The sequence below is a fragment of the Ambystoma mexicanum genome, chromosome 5p (genome assembly GCF_040938575.1).
Source record: "Ambystoma mexicanum isolate Mex_15411 chromosome 5p, UKY_AmexF1_1, whole genome shotgun sequence".
NCBI classification, from domain to species: Eukaryota; Metazoa; Chordata; class Amphibia; order Caudata; family Ambystomatidae; genus Ambystoma; species Ambystoma mexicanum.
The window spans coordinates 45,601,331-45,617,389 of NC_090930.1; the positions used below are offsets into that span (position 1 = coordinate 45,601,331).

Below are 16,059 nucleotides of genomic sequence, written 5' to 3' on the forward strand. Positions count from 1 at the left end.
ATGAGCTTTCTTTTGTGCATTTAAATGACTGACTGAAGTTATTAGGTTTCATAAGGAGTGAATAACTTTGCAGAAATTGCTGTGCATATATATTTCAATCTCCTACTTCTCTGCAGCCACACTCATGACCCGCTCAATCAATGCCACAGAGAGATTCCACTTCTGGACAAAGCCCTGGAATCAGAATGAGTTGCCAGCCACCGTTAACCAGAAGACTGCTCAAGCACTTGATGCTGGTAAAATGAAAGCCACCAGAAAAGTTCATTACGTGAATTGAAAACAAGGCCATTTTAAGACCACAAGCCATCACCAGATAATACATCACTCCTGCATCACCTGGCTCTTTTTAATTTCTTTGTTTGCCAGGTGGTTTGAAAAAATGTTAATTCTACTTGTGCCCACTTTCATGACTGTACATAGTCACAGAATGAGATTTGAGACTCCAGGCTGGTCTCATCTGTGCATGCAAGTGAGATAGGACGCATTGCATACTGATTGGCTTCTATAAGCTTGGGTAATTTCAAGGCATGGGTGTGATGCAAAAAAAGTGAGATTCGGAGCACATGGGCCTGCCCAATCCGGTAGCTTTGTGGGAATGGGTGCGAGGGGAGTTCAGACCCTGTGATTATTCCATCCTTGACCTCTGCAGAGGCTGAACCTGTCCGGGCTACATCTATTTATTTTAATGGTGGTCTTGCAGGCAAAAATAAGTTTAAATAGTACATGGAAATTCAGATTGATTTTAGAAACCACGCCATGTGGTGATAGGCTCAGAGTTCAGGAACAGGAGTGCATACCTACATTGCAGGGTAACATACTGTTTCAAATGGAGCAGCATGCAAAAAGGGGCTGTCCACTGTAATTTTATTTCTGATGCTTGTTAATCTGCTTAGAATCACATGCTGTGCATATGGTCCGACTTCCATTTGTAACCGCGGAGTATTGCATCTTGTCTTTCGGGAACCGAAAGGGGACGTCGGTATAGGCGTGTCTGTAATACTATCCCTATCGTGACGTCTGTAGTACCCAAATTCCCTCACGCGCTGAGGTCCCTCAGATTGTTTTTTTCAGGCCAGATAACTGGTCGCCCTATAGCAGAGCTCTTACTAGAGACATTGTTTTATCTTACTGAATTGTCGGTTTATTCCCCGTTAAGTCACTTCGCCATAAGAACATCTTCGACGAAGAATACGGGGGAATCGTCTATGGCTGTGGATTTTGGCGCCTAAGATCCAGCGGCTGGATTTTTCCACGTGGTCGGGCCCTCTGGCCGACCTATACAGTAGGGAGAGTGGGGTCGGGGTGGCCATATTGTTTAGTATGTCTTTACTCCTTTCCCCTCTTTTCCCTTTCGGTCTGGTCATCCTTCCCTTTTGCTATGGAAAGGACTGCTTTTAGATTCTGCCCCAAGTGTAGGGTCAGATATCCTTGGAAGGACGAACACAGGACGTGTAACGTCTGTCTCCCCCTAGAGCACGACGAGAAGCAGTGTGCAAACTCCTTCAGCCCAAGACCCGTAAGGAGCGCCGTGTAAAGCGGTGGGCCGCGTATGGCATGTCACGCGTGGAGCCTCCCTCCCCCACCGCCACGCCAGCCGAAAGTGACGGGGGTACTTCGGATGACCAAACGTCCAATGCGGATGTTATAGAACTTGAGGCAGACACTTCTAGGTCCGCCACGCCCGTCCTGACCCTTCCAGGCTCGACGCTGGTCTTGCTACAGGGACTACACCCGGCGACAGGGGCGTACAAGTGCATTGCACTAAGCACACAACCCCTACGTCAATTTCGGCGCCTTCCTCGAAAAAGGCAAAAGCGCCTTGGGGCTGCCGAAAACTTCACCGGTTCCCTCGGATCGTTCAGATCCAAAGCCTTCCCCGCATCCGCAGCAGCGTATTGCGACTGGGCAATCAAAACAAACCAAGGGCGCTACTCCTAAATCTACACGCGTCGAAGTTTGGGAGCCCAACGCTTCGACGATTTCCAAGGCCTCAGTAGGCCTGAAAACTATGGCTAGGCCTCTACCCGGAAAACCGACCGCTAGGCCTCCTGGTGCCACGGACGGTATTTCTACTGCCGACAAATCATCAGAGCCTTTGTCTCACGACGATTTGGTGACTATCCAAAGTAGCATCAGAAGAATCGCAGCGGCGGTGGGCCTTATTCCGGTTCCACCTAAAGTGATGGGCCAAGCCGCGGAAAAGATTTTGGCGGATTTGGTCCCCGATTCCGATGAGACTTACGTAGATGGCCAAGAGCCTCTGTCCGACACTCTGAGAGGTTCCTTACGACGCCACAGTGCGGAGAACGTCGTTTCTCTTTGCGTAGGCCCGTTTGGGTCCTCAAAATGGACTACAGAAAAGTTTGAGGGTTATATGGATCGGCTGGAGCAGATTATGGGTTCTTCTGATCATCCTCACCCGAAAAGGGCTCGGGTAGAACCTAACCCCCAAATTTAAGAAATCCAGTCTCTTGTTTTCCAACAAGAAGACGTGGTCCATATGGACACATATAGAGACATCTATAATAAAGAAGAAGAATCCGCTTCTTTTCTTGCAAATTATGAGGAAGATCAACAGGATACGACGGACAACTGGGAGGAAACCCAGCAGAAAGGTCAAGACCCTTGGACACAGCAAGATCAGGACACTGATATTTTGTGTCTAGACTCTCCCCCGTCCACCCCAACTCGCCAGGCCTCCCCTGTGGATGACCAAATGGCTTTCAACTCCCATGTTGAAAAAAGCAGCTGAATACTTCAAAATTGCCACTCAAGCTGCGGTACCTGAGCAGGATTTTGTGGAGGACATTATGGAAAAACCTCTGGCGAGTCAATCCATCCCCCCTCCTTAACTCTGTTAAGAGACAGGTAGCTCCCTCATTGGTCACACCTGCCCAGACACGGGCTGTGAACCCGAGAGTCAAAAAATTATTTCGGCCTTCTCCATCCGACCCTCTGTATATAAAAGGGCACGCCATCCAAGACTCACTGGTAGTGACTACCGCTCGAAAGAGGGCAGGGGTAGCCCTTGCCATGGGAGAATCACCACCCGACAAGGAGTCTAAAAGGTTGTATGCCCTGGCAAACGTGTCACATCAGCAGCTGCATACACCATTCGGGTTGCTAATAATACTACGCTATTAGCGAGCTATGCTGATGCCCAATGGAACTTGCTCCAAGAAGGTCTCCAGGAGGTTCCTGAACCCGCCAGGACAAAGCTTCTCGCCATTGTTGCGGAGGGAAGACTTGTTAACCAGAATGTGGTGAAGAACACCCTGGACACTGCAGAAACAGCAGGCAGGTCTCTTGCACAAGGGAGTCTTCTGAAAAGACACGCATTGGCTGCGTACATTGTGATTTACACCTGAGACTCAGGCCTCCCTCATTAATAAACCCATTGAGGAGACTAACCTCTTCGGGAAAGCAGTGGATGAAGCGTTGGAGACAGCCAAGAAGGAGCATGAGACTATAAGGTCTCTGCACCAAATTACACAGAAACCCTCATCCCAGAGGGGTAATAACTCTCGGCGGTCCTTTCAAGGACAAGCCCGTGCTGGTCAAAACAACTACGACACGGGTAACTTCAACACAAATTAAACATCTGGAAGCCCCATTTACTACGCGGCAGAGGTAGAGGCCCAAACCCCAGAGGAGCCACAGCCTCTGGTCAGAAATTACCACCAAGTCCTGGTCCCATCCCATGTCTCCCCGGTCAAGGGGCGATTAACATCCTTCCTCAAAGCATGGGAGGGGATAACTTCCGACCAGTGGGTCTTAAAGACGGCCGCCCACGGTTATTGCTTGGAATTCGCCCGACCTCCACATTTCAGACAGCCGCGCTCACAGCGCCTTTCACCGGACCATCTGGAGATCCTGATCCAAGAGGTGGAAGCACTGCTGGTAAAGGACGCCATAGAAGCCGTCCCTATTCTTCAGGTAAACAAGGCTATTTATTCATTGTACTTCCTTGTACCCAAAAAAAGGATCTCACCATGCGTCCTGTTCTAGATCTGCGCCCAGCGAACAAGTTTATAAAATCCCAGAAGTTTCGCATGGTAACCCTGCAGGAGGTGATCCCATTGCTGAAACAGGGGAACTTCATGACAACATTGGACATGAAAGATGCATACTTTCATATTTCAATGTTGCCAGCGCACAGAAAATACCTAAGGTTCATGGTACAGGGCAAACACTACCGATTCAAGGTACTCCACTTCGGCATCGCCTCGGCGCCAAGGGTGTTTACCAAAGTCCTGGCAGTGGCAGCAGCACACCTCCGCAGACTATCAGTCCCAGTTTACCCTTACCTCGACGACTGGCTCATTACGGGGGACTTGTTTGACGCTTGTTTTTCGAACACCCAAAAAACAGTAGATCTCCTCTTCACTCTGGGTTTTTCAATCAACGAAAAGAAATCCAGCTTAGTCCCCAGCCAAGTAAAACAATTTCTGGGAGCGCTAATTCGGACGGAAGACGGTCCTGTCTTTCCCTCCAGCGAGAGGGTTCAGAACATGCTCTCTCAGATTCCTCAATATGTAGCCAGTCGGGAGGTGACGTTAAGCAAAGCCATGTGTTTGCTCGGGATGATGGTGTCATGTATATACTTGGTTCCCTACGCGGGGCTGCGCATGCGTCCAATGTGAGAGTGGCTCAACAGCCACTGGTGTCAGGCCATCGGACAATGGGAAGATCTGGTAGTTGTCTCGCCAGCCCTCGTTCTCTCTCTGCAGTGATGGTCAAGAGAAAACCTCTTGAAGTGGAAGACCTTCACCACTCCTGCAGTGGAAGCCACTCTTACGACAGTCACATCTCTCACGGGGTGGGGGCAGGGGGGGCCCCCCTCACCTTCTTCAGCAGACAGCACACGGAGTGTGGTCCCCTCAAGTTGCGTCCAATCATATAAACTTACTGGAGCTATTAACGGTGTTCAAAGCATTGAAAGTCTTTCAGATGCAGCTGCAAGGGAAGACGGTGCTGATCCTAACCGACAGCACTACAGCAATGTCTTACCTGAACAAACAGGGGGGCACTCGCTCTCCAGGGCTATCTAAGCTGTCCCAAAACATTTGGATATGGGCTCTCTAACACAAGATGTTTTTGTTGTCCCAACATGTTCCTGGGGAACTCAATCTTCTGGCAGATGTACTCAGCAGAGATTTTCCTCTGCCCAGAAGAATACAAATGGCGACTGCACAAGACATTGTGTCCAACATCTTCGTAGAAAGGGGTTTCCCAGAGATCGACCTGTTTGCTACTCAGGAGAACGCCCAATGCCACGATTACGCCTCCAGGTACCCCCAGAACCGATCCAAGGGGAACGGTCTCTGGATAACTTGGTCGGGGAAATTTGTCTACGCTTCCCCCTCTCCACCGACTTCCCTTCTCAACAAGATAGTGCACAAGATGAACCAGGAACCAGTTGCCATGATACTGGTGGCCCCCATGTGGGCCCGCCAACCCTGGTTCGCTCACCTGATGGAAATGTCCCTCTCCCCACCAGTCAAGCTGCCCTGCCCGTACAACATGTTGTCTCAGGACAAGGGGAGACCCTACACCCATGCCCACAGACTCTGAACTTGGCAGCCTGGCTCCTGAGATCCTAGAGTTTGGACACGTGCAACTCCCTCAGAGTTGCATGGACATAATCGGGGAAGCGAGGAAACCTAATGCCGTTATTGCTATGCCAGCAAATGGAAACGTTTTGTCATCTGGTGTCAATACCATCGATTGCTCACCCTCACACATTGTGTTGTATCTAACCCACCTGTTGGACTCTGGGTTAGTCTTCAATTCCCTAAAGGTTGACCTGGCTGCTCTGTCAGCCTACACCACATCACAACAAAAGGTATTGTGGTGGAAAATACTGGTGATTAAAGCCTTTATGGAAGGGGTTAAGAGGATTTATCCTCCCATCTCTCACCCAGCACCTAGAGCTCCCTTTGCGCCTATGCATAAAGCAAGTCTGAAAGACCTGACTTATAAGACAGCCTTCTTAGTGGCTATCACTTCTATCAGAAGGGTTAGCGAACTACAGGCTCTCTCTGTTTTAGACCCCTTTGTCACAGTCCACAAAGATAAGGTAGTTCTGCGCACACACCCCAGGTTCGCGCCTAAATTCTTCTCGAAGTTCCATGTGAACCAGTCAGTCGAACAACCCTCTTTCTTCCAGAACCCTACTAACATGGCTAAAAAAGAAGCCTTCACACACTAGACGTGCGCAGGGCAGTCATGTTTTACCTGGAAAGAACTAAACCACTAAGGAAGACTAAACAATTCTTTGTTTCAGTGGCAGCTGGTAGAGAAGGGGACCCTGTCTCTAAACCAGCTATCTCAAGGTGGATTGTCAAAAGCATCACACTGTTACACTCTTGCTAAGAGAGAACTGCCCTTCAAGCCTAGAGCACACTCTACTCGAGGCACTGGGGCATCCATAGCATTCATTGCAAATGTTCCTCTTGAGTCCATTTGCAAAGCGGCAACCTGGAGTTCTGTAAGCACCTTTACAAAACACTATTGCCTAGACACTCATTCTAGGTCTGATTCTCAGGAGGGACGAGCAGTACTAACACATCTTTTCTCTACTGTTCCTTCTCACAACCCACCTCCAACTCCGGGTACTGCTCGCTAGTCTATGCACAGCATGTGATTCTAAGCAGATTAACAAGCATCAGAAGACATGCATTACTTACCGTAATAGCATTTCTGATGATTGCATCTGCTTAGATTCACATGCGCCCTCCCCGCTCGGGGTGGAAGGAACATAGACGTCTTACTACTTTCTTTCTTTACGTACTCACTCACTATAGCCTTGGGCTCCCTCATGGCAGGAAAAATACAATCAGGGGGACCTCGGCAGGTGAGGGATTTTGGGTACTACGCATGTCACGATAGGATAGTGTTACAGACACGCCTATGCCGACGTCCCCTTTCGGTTCCCGAAAGACAAGATGCAATACTCCGCAGTTACCACTGGATGTCGGACCATATGCACAGCATGTGAATCTAAGCAGATACAATCATCAGGAATGCTATTACGGTAAGTAATGCATGTCTTCTGATGCTTGTGGATCTGCTTAGTCACATGCCGTGCATATAGTCCAACATCTAGTGGTAATCATGGAGTACTGCATCTTTTTTTCGAAGATCGAAAGGGACGTCTACATGGGCGTGACTGTAACACTATTCCTAATGTGACGTGTAGTGAACCCAAAATCCCTCGCGCGAGTTTTATATTGCTTATCTAATCCCACTGCCTACTGTGGTTTAGTCATTCTTCAACCATCATCTTGATGGCTGTTTTGTGGAATTCCTGCTCGCCCAAGCCTCCATCCCCGACTGATCTGTGACTGTTGACCCCGTGGCCTCGGCATTCACAGTAGGGAGCGTGGGGCCCTGTTCTCTTCTCTTTGAGAATGTATTTCTTTCACCCCTCTTCCTTTCCTCTTGGTCTGGCTGCTGCTCACCTCTGCTATGGAAAGGACTCCCTTTAAATTCTGCCCGTCCTGTAACAGCAAAGTTCCCCAGAGAGACACCCATTGTAAATGTAACGGGTGTCTTCCTCATAACCACAACAAGCGCTCGTGTAAAGGCCTGTAAACTCTTTCAGCCTAAAACGCTGAGACAGGTGGACTAAGCAGTGGGCGGCCTTCGCTATGCAGGCCGAGAGTCTTTTCCCCCGCGGGCACTGCCGCTTTGGACAAGGAATCCATCATCAGCCATGGCTCTGGTTTGAAAGCCATCAACCTTTCCGAGGAGCCTACGTGCTCCCATGTGTCCTTCCCCGGCCCCGACAGGCATGCTGCTAGCACTGCTATGGGGAGGTTACACCCCGGTGACAAGGGCACCCACACACCACGTGTCCATAAACACACAACCCACAAGGCTTCTTCAAAGGGATCGTCGAAAGCGGCCTCAATGCCCATTGGCACATCAAAGTCTTCGGCGGAGCCTACTGAGCCTCTTAGTTCGGTACCCTCCACGCAGCCACCACCACAGCATGCGAATGGGCATACAACCGCTTCTGGAACGGGCGGTTCCCTTCAAACTTCCAGCACCAACGCAATACCATACATAGGCACTGGGAAGCCGAAAGAGGCGGTAGTGTTGTCGGCCGCGGCAGCGCCTACAGACATGCTGAAATCCTCTAGGTCATCAATAATGCTTCCAAGCTCTGTGAGAAGATTTCGGCTACAATTTCGACCGCCGGGGATTCCAGGGAAGCCCCCTCTTTATGGGGGTCAGGGAGGCTATTCTGAGACTTCCCAGCCTTTTTCTAAGGTCTTACATAGGGATTCCCCACTTCTGTGCAGCCCCCCCATCTTCCTCGCCCCCACCCCCTCACCCTTCATCTTCCTCAGAATGGACCAGAGAAAGGTTTGAGGAGTGCACAGTGTGAGAAACCTAAGGGTTTTCCCCTGGTTAGACCCCAAGAATCCCTTATTAAGGTGGCCTGGGAAGGGCTGGTGCTCTCAGATCCCAACCCTGGGGATGGACGAGTGAGGAAGGATCAGCTGGGTAGGGGAGCCCAGAGTTGTGCTGGGGGCGGTGAGGAGGAGTGGGGGTGTGTGGGCTTGGGGGAGAATCTCCCTTACAAAAAACCAACACAAATCCTGTTGCAGTGAGAAACTCGCATCTCCCTGAATCCCTAGCTTCTGATTGCCTACCCGAATACTCCCAGTCATTCTATCCGTCCCTCTTATTATCTCCAGAACTCTGTTTTGCTTTACCCAAACACACCCGTTCCTACAAACCCCCACCCCCTGTTCATTTCACAAACCCTACAAATCTCACCCTTCAAAGTTTACCAACCCCCCCGTAGGACGAGAGTTGACGAACTAGGAGGTAGAAAAGAATCCCCTGGGGAATACGAGGGATATAATTCTTTATGAAAGCCCGCCAGTGCCCAGTTTTGAAGTAAGACGGACTAACGCCAGAACCGCATACCTGATATGTCCTAACACAAGGGTCAGACAGAGTCAAGCAAATGCCGATAACTACACACACCTGACTTCCCTTACTCTTCCGCATAGGGATAAAAGGCAGAGCACACTCGGAGGAGGGCTTCCTTTCAGTTCTGGACCCCCTCGTTACGATTCACAAGGGCAAGGTGATTTTGTGCACAAGCCCACAATTTGCACCCAAATTTATCTCAAAGTTCCATGTGAACCAGTCAGTCGAACTGACCACCTTCTTCCATAACCCCACTTACGTGGCAGAAAGGAGCCGCCACACACTACATATGAGGAGAGCAGTGATTTACTATCTGGAAAAAACAAAGCCACTAAACAGTTTTTCATTTCAGGGCCAGCTGTTAGAGAAAGGCACCCTGTATCTAAATCTGCTATTTCCAGGTGGATCGTAAACTGCATCACACTGTGTTTCTCTCTTGCCAAGAGAGATCGACCCTTCATGCCTAGAGCTCACTTGACTCTGGGCACAGGGGCTACCATATCATTCATTGCAAATATTCCTCTAGATTTCATTTGCAAAGCAGAAACCTGGAGTTCTGTACACATGTTTACACAACACTACTGCTGCCCAGATGCACTCTAGGTCTGATTCTCAGGTGGGACAAGTGGTGCTAAGACATCTCTTTGCTACAGTTCCTTCACACATCCCACCACCATCTCTAGGTACTGCTTGCTAGTCTATGCACAGCATGCGATTCTAAGCAGATTCACAAGCATCAGAAGAAGACATGCATTACTCACCGTAATCGGATTTCTGATGATTGTATCTGCTGCTTAGATTCATATGCGCCCACCCTTTCTCTCCTCTCCTCTCCTCTTGGAGTAGAATTAATAGACTTTTACAACTTTTTCTGTACTCACTCACACAGACTAGAAGGCTCCCTCATGCCAGAAAAAACAATCAATGAGAACCCGACGCGCAAGGGATTTTGGGTACACTACACGTCATGTTAGGGATAGTGTTGGTCACGACCATGTAGAAGTCCCTTTCGAGCTTTAAAAAAAAGATGCAATACTCTGCGATTACCACTAGATGGGGCACAGCATTTAAATCTAAGCGGATACAATAACATTTTATGTCATAAGTTTAGGAAAACAGCCTCCCTGGTGATTGATATAGTCAAGAAAACGTTTCGAGGAGAAGACTAACTGTTTCTTTAGCAGGTAAATCTGACTGGGAACCAGAGTGCGCGCCTCATCTCCATTTTTTAAAGTTTGTCATAAGTTTAGTTTGTTGGATTTAGCAGAGATAAAAATTAAGTACGTTAGAGGGAAGTACTTAAAGGAAAAGAGCCTTTTGGTTGGCGACTTCCGCAGACTAGTGTACATTTTCCAGCATTGGATCTTAAATAGATTCACATGCTGTGAGTATTCCCTGGCGTCAGGCTGGGAATCCTCGGTTACCTTATGTTTGCATTGCCTAAATCAAAGCATGTTTATATTGTGTAGGTTCTCACCCTCTTTATGGGTGCTTTTGGTCCCAACCAATAGGGTATTGCGTAGTTAGACCCTGCTCCTCTTCCTCTAACTGCGTGTCACACTGATGGGAGTCCTTGAGTGTTCTCCTCTGAGAAGATGATTATTACAGTGGAAGAAAGTTGAATTTTGTGAATAAGAAGAGAGTTCCTTCGTTTCCAACAACTACAGAGCTGAGGACAGCAATTCGTTTTCAACATCTACACAGCTGAGGACAGCAGTTAAGTCGGAATGGAGAGTAAAAAGAAATCATTATTTAAGACCTGTACCATTAAATAGCGACTGTATCTACTGCTTGTACCCCAACCACACGTTAGAACAGTGTGACATTTGTAAGCGCTTTAGCTCAAAGACCCTTAAAGACCGACATTAGCGCCTTGTCTGTTTGCTCGATGATGGAAATTAATTAGCCCTCAGAGTCAACCAGGAGTATGCCCATTCCCAGGGAAAAAGACTACTCTCTTTCTAAAGAAAGAGCGAGATCAGAAGAGATGCCACATAGGAAAACCCTCAGCAGAGTCACCAATGGCAAGCCAAGCGACAGCTGCCCCGTCATGGTGTAAACCACTCAAGGCACAACCCCCTTTGATGACAATCAAGTTGTCGGGTAAACACCACAAGACAAAACATATGTCAAGGTTGCCTATGACGGAACATTCATTAACAGTCCCGTCGTCCAGTACACAACACCTGCCAATGACCTAGTCATCGATGATCTCATCCAGGAGTGAACACTCATCAAGTCAATGATGGTTGACAGCAACTCGGTTTCCCTGCACGTCAGATAGCATATTACAACACTCAAGCCACCGACTAAGCACAAGTCATTGCCAGTCTCATTTATGGAGAAACGAGCAACGTCCACAGTTTAAGGCACTCCGGAGACCAGGGCTATTACCCCAGGTAAATTGCATCTTCAATCAATACCAGACCCATCCATAGACCTTTTCGCCACCTGGCACAACAAAAAGGACTTACGATTTGCCAGTGGAACCCCGCAACAGGGGTCAATAGAAATTGCGTTCTCCTTCCCATGGGCGAACCTGATCTTAATAACGCTGGCCACGCCAAACGTGGTACTGGAACCTGCTTCAACTCTGGGCTGATGAATAAGGCTTTGTGATCTTCCGGACATCATATCTCAAGACAACAGAAAAATCTTGCATCACGAGCCGGAGTCCCAAAAGTTGACAGCATGGCTCTTAGTTTTGCTGAGTTCGGCCAACTAGCAATTCCACAGGAATGCAAAGATATCCTGTGTGCAGCTAGGGCTCCTGCCACTAATAAGTCTCTAACCTCAAGTGGAAGTGGTTCTGTGCATGGTGTAAGACCGAGCAGGAGTTCCTCGCACTTCAGGTACAACCGGAACATCTGCTTCCGTATCTACTCTACCCTGGCGCCGATTTCCAGATACACCAGAAAGAGGAAAAGCATGCCATTATATAGCAACAGGTGGTCTGTTCAGAACCTTTCCACTGACTAACTATTGCCCTATCGCCATCGCCCCTTTCTTGACCAAACTCCTGGAGAAGTTGGACATCCACCAACTGACCTACCACACCAAATCTGTTGGCTGTTTCCGTGACCACCAGTCCGGCTTCAGAGCTTCCAGAGGCATGAAAACTGCTCTCCTGAACACCCGTGAAGACCTTCTTTCAAATCTTGATTCCATCTCTCCCTCTGTTTTGATCCTTCTCGATGTTTCTTCTGCCTTTGACATGGTCAATCATGCCATCCTCATAAATCGTCTCGGTGATACCCTTGGCTCTGGCCTGGCTGGCCTGGCTGACCTCCTTCCTCTCTAACTGACCTTCCCAAGTGCAACTAGGCTTTTCTGCTCCTCTACCTCACTCTCTACCTGCAGCGTTCCTCAGGGATCTATTCTTGCCCCTCTGGCCAACTTGATCTCCACCTTCTCTCCTCACCAGTGTTGACACACTGCTCTCCTTTTAAACCCCCCCCCCCCTCTACCTCCTCTTCTTCCTCCCGCATACCTGACTGCCATTCAGGCATGGTGCTCTGATGGTTATCTCTGCCTAAATATCTTTCCCTCTTTCTTTCTCTTTCCCTTTCTTTCTCTTTTTTCTTTCTCTTTCCCTTTCTTTCTCTTTTTTCTTTCTTTCTATTTCTTTCTTTTGCTCTCTTTCTTTCGCTTGCTCTTTCTTTATTTCGCTCTTTCTTTCGCTCTTTCTTTTTCTCTCTCTCTCCCCCTTTCTTTCGCTCTTTCTTTTTCTCTTTCTTTCGCTCTCTTCCTTTCTCTCTCTTCCTTTTACTCTTTCACTCTTTCTCTTTCTTTCGCTCTTTCTCTCTTTCTCTTTCTTTCGCTCTCTTTCTCTTTGTGGGACCCGGCTACATCCAACTTTCTGTTACGCTCACCTGGCTCCCACAGGGGCATCGATCTAAACTGGACAGCTGCGGTCTCCACCAATGTGACGCGTAGTGCCGAGATGACGGACTGGACTGGCCCACCTAGCTTTGTTTGCTTGGCCCGTAGGAATATTCTTCTGCAAATGGAGAAAGGGAATTAACCACCCGTGGAGTTGAGCGTTCTCACTCCCGCTGTTCTCCCCACTGATCACCTTTGATGTCCCCTCTTATAGTCTCACCTGATGGTTTGGAAAGATGAGCTCTCCATCCTGCATTGAGCGCAGGGGCGCGTAGATAGCCAGTTGCTTCACTGGCTCGAAGGAATTGGTGAGTTCCAGAACAATATTGACTCTGAGATTCCCGGCAAGACGTCGTATGTAGTTCGTAAGAGTTCAAATGTCTGACTTTCACTCTTGTCCGATTCCTTGCAGGTTGCAGCTTGACCCTAGATAAGAGTTCCTCGTGGCAACCGATAATATTCAGGTAAGGATTTGTATTATCCAACACAGTTCGATAAAATAATGTCAATATGTAACCTGTTGCTTTCTCCCTTATTCAGGCGCTGAGAGAAAGTAGGGGAATAATGCCTCCGGCGGTAAAATCAGGTTAGTATATTGTGGTGAGGAGGTTTCCCCTTGTTTGTCCCTTTGTTTCACCTTGCTGTCCTTTTGTTTCCCCTTAGGGGCCGGGGTTCAGCGAGGATGCAGTGGAAGCTGCGCCGACCCGTGAAGAGGAATAGTACCCCCGGTGGTAAAATCAGGTAAGTCTATGGGGGGGTAACTATATTGCCTCTGTGTATTCCCTTGGCTCACCTTGCTGTTCTTGTCTTCCCCTTAGGTGCCGGAGTGCGGCGGGAACATGCAGAAGGATGCGGTGGAATGTGAAGATGCTGCGAAGGCCGGTGAGTTCAGCGCTGCGCTGCAGCAGGCGAGGTGACGCACATAAAATAACTTCTTTCTTCCAGCTCGAAGGCGCGATGGATTGAGAATTCAGGTAAGGATCAAAGGTATTGCTTGTTCTAACCTTTTCTCCTTCTTTCTCCCTTTTTCTAGGAGCTCCAGGCTCGAGGCGGGTGTGGCAGAAGACTGGATGCAGACTTGCAGGCACGGTGAGCGTTACGCTGCTGGTTGCAGAATAACGCAAAGCATGTGCTGCTCTTCCGGCGTGGTTTAAATAGCCTCCAAAGTAGTCCCAGGTAAGTATTCCTCCCCAGCCCCACCGAAGTAAAAAAATAGTCCCTAGGTAAAGTAGTCCCTTCCAAGCCTCTTTTGGCTTGGAGCTCTTGCAGCATGGTCTGCATCAGGTAAGTTTTGTAGCATGGTCTGCATCAGGTAAGTTTGAATCTATGAGCCTGGCGCCATAGGCGCCAGGACTGACTCTCTATATGAGCCTGGCGCCATAGACGCCAGGACTGCACCCAAATAGCCCCTAGCAGGGTTTGTTGGGCTTGCTTGGAATAACTTGATGCCTGCTTCCGGGGTTGCTGGACTTGGTCTGGGTCCCCGGGGGTAGGCATCATGACACTTTTTCCCTAAATACCTTCCTGGTAGAGTCATGCTGTCCTCTAAATCCAACTTTGCAGATCAGGCGTTTCTCAAAGCAGAGAATGGGGGTTAGATCTTTCTTAGGCAGGAGTTTTTCTCTGGAACGGCCTTCCTGCCCCTCTCAGACTTGAGCCGGAACTCCTTAAATTCCTTAAAATTACCAAGACTTTCCTTTTCTACGCCTCCTACCCTCTCCTCTCTTGCTAAATGTCCCCCGCCCCTGCAACTGGTGCCTGGACCCTCATGTACCTTACTGGGGACAGACCCTCCTCATTCAGTCTACCCGAGTACCCCTTACCAGCACTTGCCCACGGGCACCCTTCCCTGACTAGCCTGATTCTGGTCCACTCCTTCCCTGCATTAGCTGATCTTTACCCCTGGGTCCCACCTGGCACCTGACCTCCTGGACACCCTTCAGCACTTGCCGGGCCCCTGCCTTCCTGCACTTCACTCTCCCCTCCCTCATCCCAGCCCATCCGCCCTGACCTGCCCCCTCCCAACTTCACTTATTGTCACTGCACTTTCACGGTGCAAATGTCACAAGGCCTAGTACGACAGTTTTTGTACTGCCATTTCTTTTTCTTTGCTCCCTATCCTCCCCTACCCCATTGTCTTGTGGCACCTGTAATCACCAGTGTATAGGCCCCATACAAAAAGTAAACAAGGAAAACACCACCAGACTAGAACCTCAATCCAGTCTCTAACCATAAACGAGCCATGTCGGCGGTTTTGGAAAGGTAAAGTTCTGCTTATGACCAACCCACGTTTCATTTCCAAGGTACCAATGGACTTCATATGAACGCTGCCATCGCTTTACCGGTCTTCTTCCAAAAGGTTGTTTCTCCTGTGGAGGTAGCTCTGCACTCGCTGGATGCGAAGAGAGCCATTAAATAGTATGTCGACCGGAGAAAGTCCTTAAGGAACTCCATGCATCTGTTCCTGGTGTATGGTCCTACCAACAAAGGGAAAGCCCTGTCCAAATGGGGCATTTCTAGGTGGATTTCTTTGGTAATATACTTCTGCCATGTATCAGCAGGAAAACTGTTGGTAGCTGTGCCCCATACTCATTCTACCAGGGTCACGGCAGCTTCAGCAGCTTCCTGGTCGGTGCCATACTTTTACAAGGCACTCCTCCTTGGAGAACCAGCGCACATCGGACGTTCAGTCAGGGCGGGCAGTCCTGCACTGTCTTTTTCAGTAAGGTAGACCTACAGCCTCCCGATACTGTATACCGTTACTAAGTCTATTCACAGAATGTGAATCTATGAAAGATCCAATGCTGGAGAAGGAGTAAATTGCTTCCCTGTAACTCCTGTTCTCCAGCATTGGTATCTTTCATAGATTTACATGCGCCCTCCTTCCGCCCCTACAAAGTATCTTGGCCGGATCTGGCCAGCATGACTGATCGGAATCTGAGGAGAGTATGAGGGTCTAACTGCTCGATGTCCCATTGGTTGGGACAAAAAGCACCCATAAAGAGAGTGATGGCCTACACAATATACACATTCTTTGCTTTGGGCAATGCAAATGTAAGGTAACTGAGGATTCCCAGCCTGACACCGGGGAATATTCACAGCATGTGAATCTATGAAAGATTCCAATACTGGGGAACAGGAGTTACAGGTATGCAACTTAAACCTTCTTTTACATAGCTATCCTTATGAACTTTGTAAGGCCCCCTAAGATCCTCTGGGCAGGGCCAG

The 16,059-nt window shown here is 48.9% G+C and overlaps 1 protein-coding gene across 7 annotated transcripts in view; it reads left to right on the plus strand.

Moving 5' to 3' along the window:
- LOC138480702 (sestrin-1-like) overlaps nt 1-16,059 on the plus strand; it is a 240,198-nt gene that overhangs the window by 201,650 nt on the left and 22,489 nt on the right. Inside the window, exon 8 of one of the 7 annotated variants that reach the window (XM_069612399.1) lies at nt 117-236. The exons of the other annotated variants lie outside the window; for them this stretch is intronic. Coding sequence (XP_069468500.1) covers nt 117-189 — 73 coding nt within the window. The 3' untranslated portion in view covers nt 190-236. The remainder of the gene's footprint in view (nt 1-116; nt 237-16,059) is intronic. 7 annotated transcript variants of the gene reach the window in all.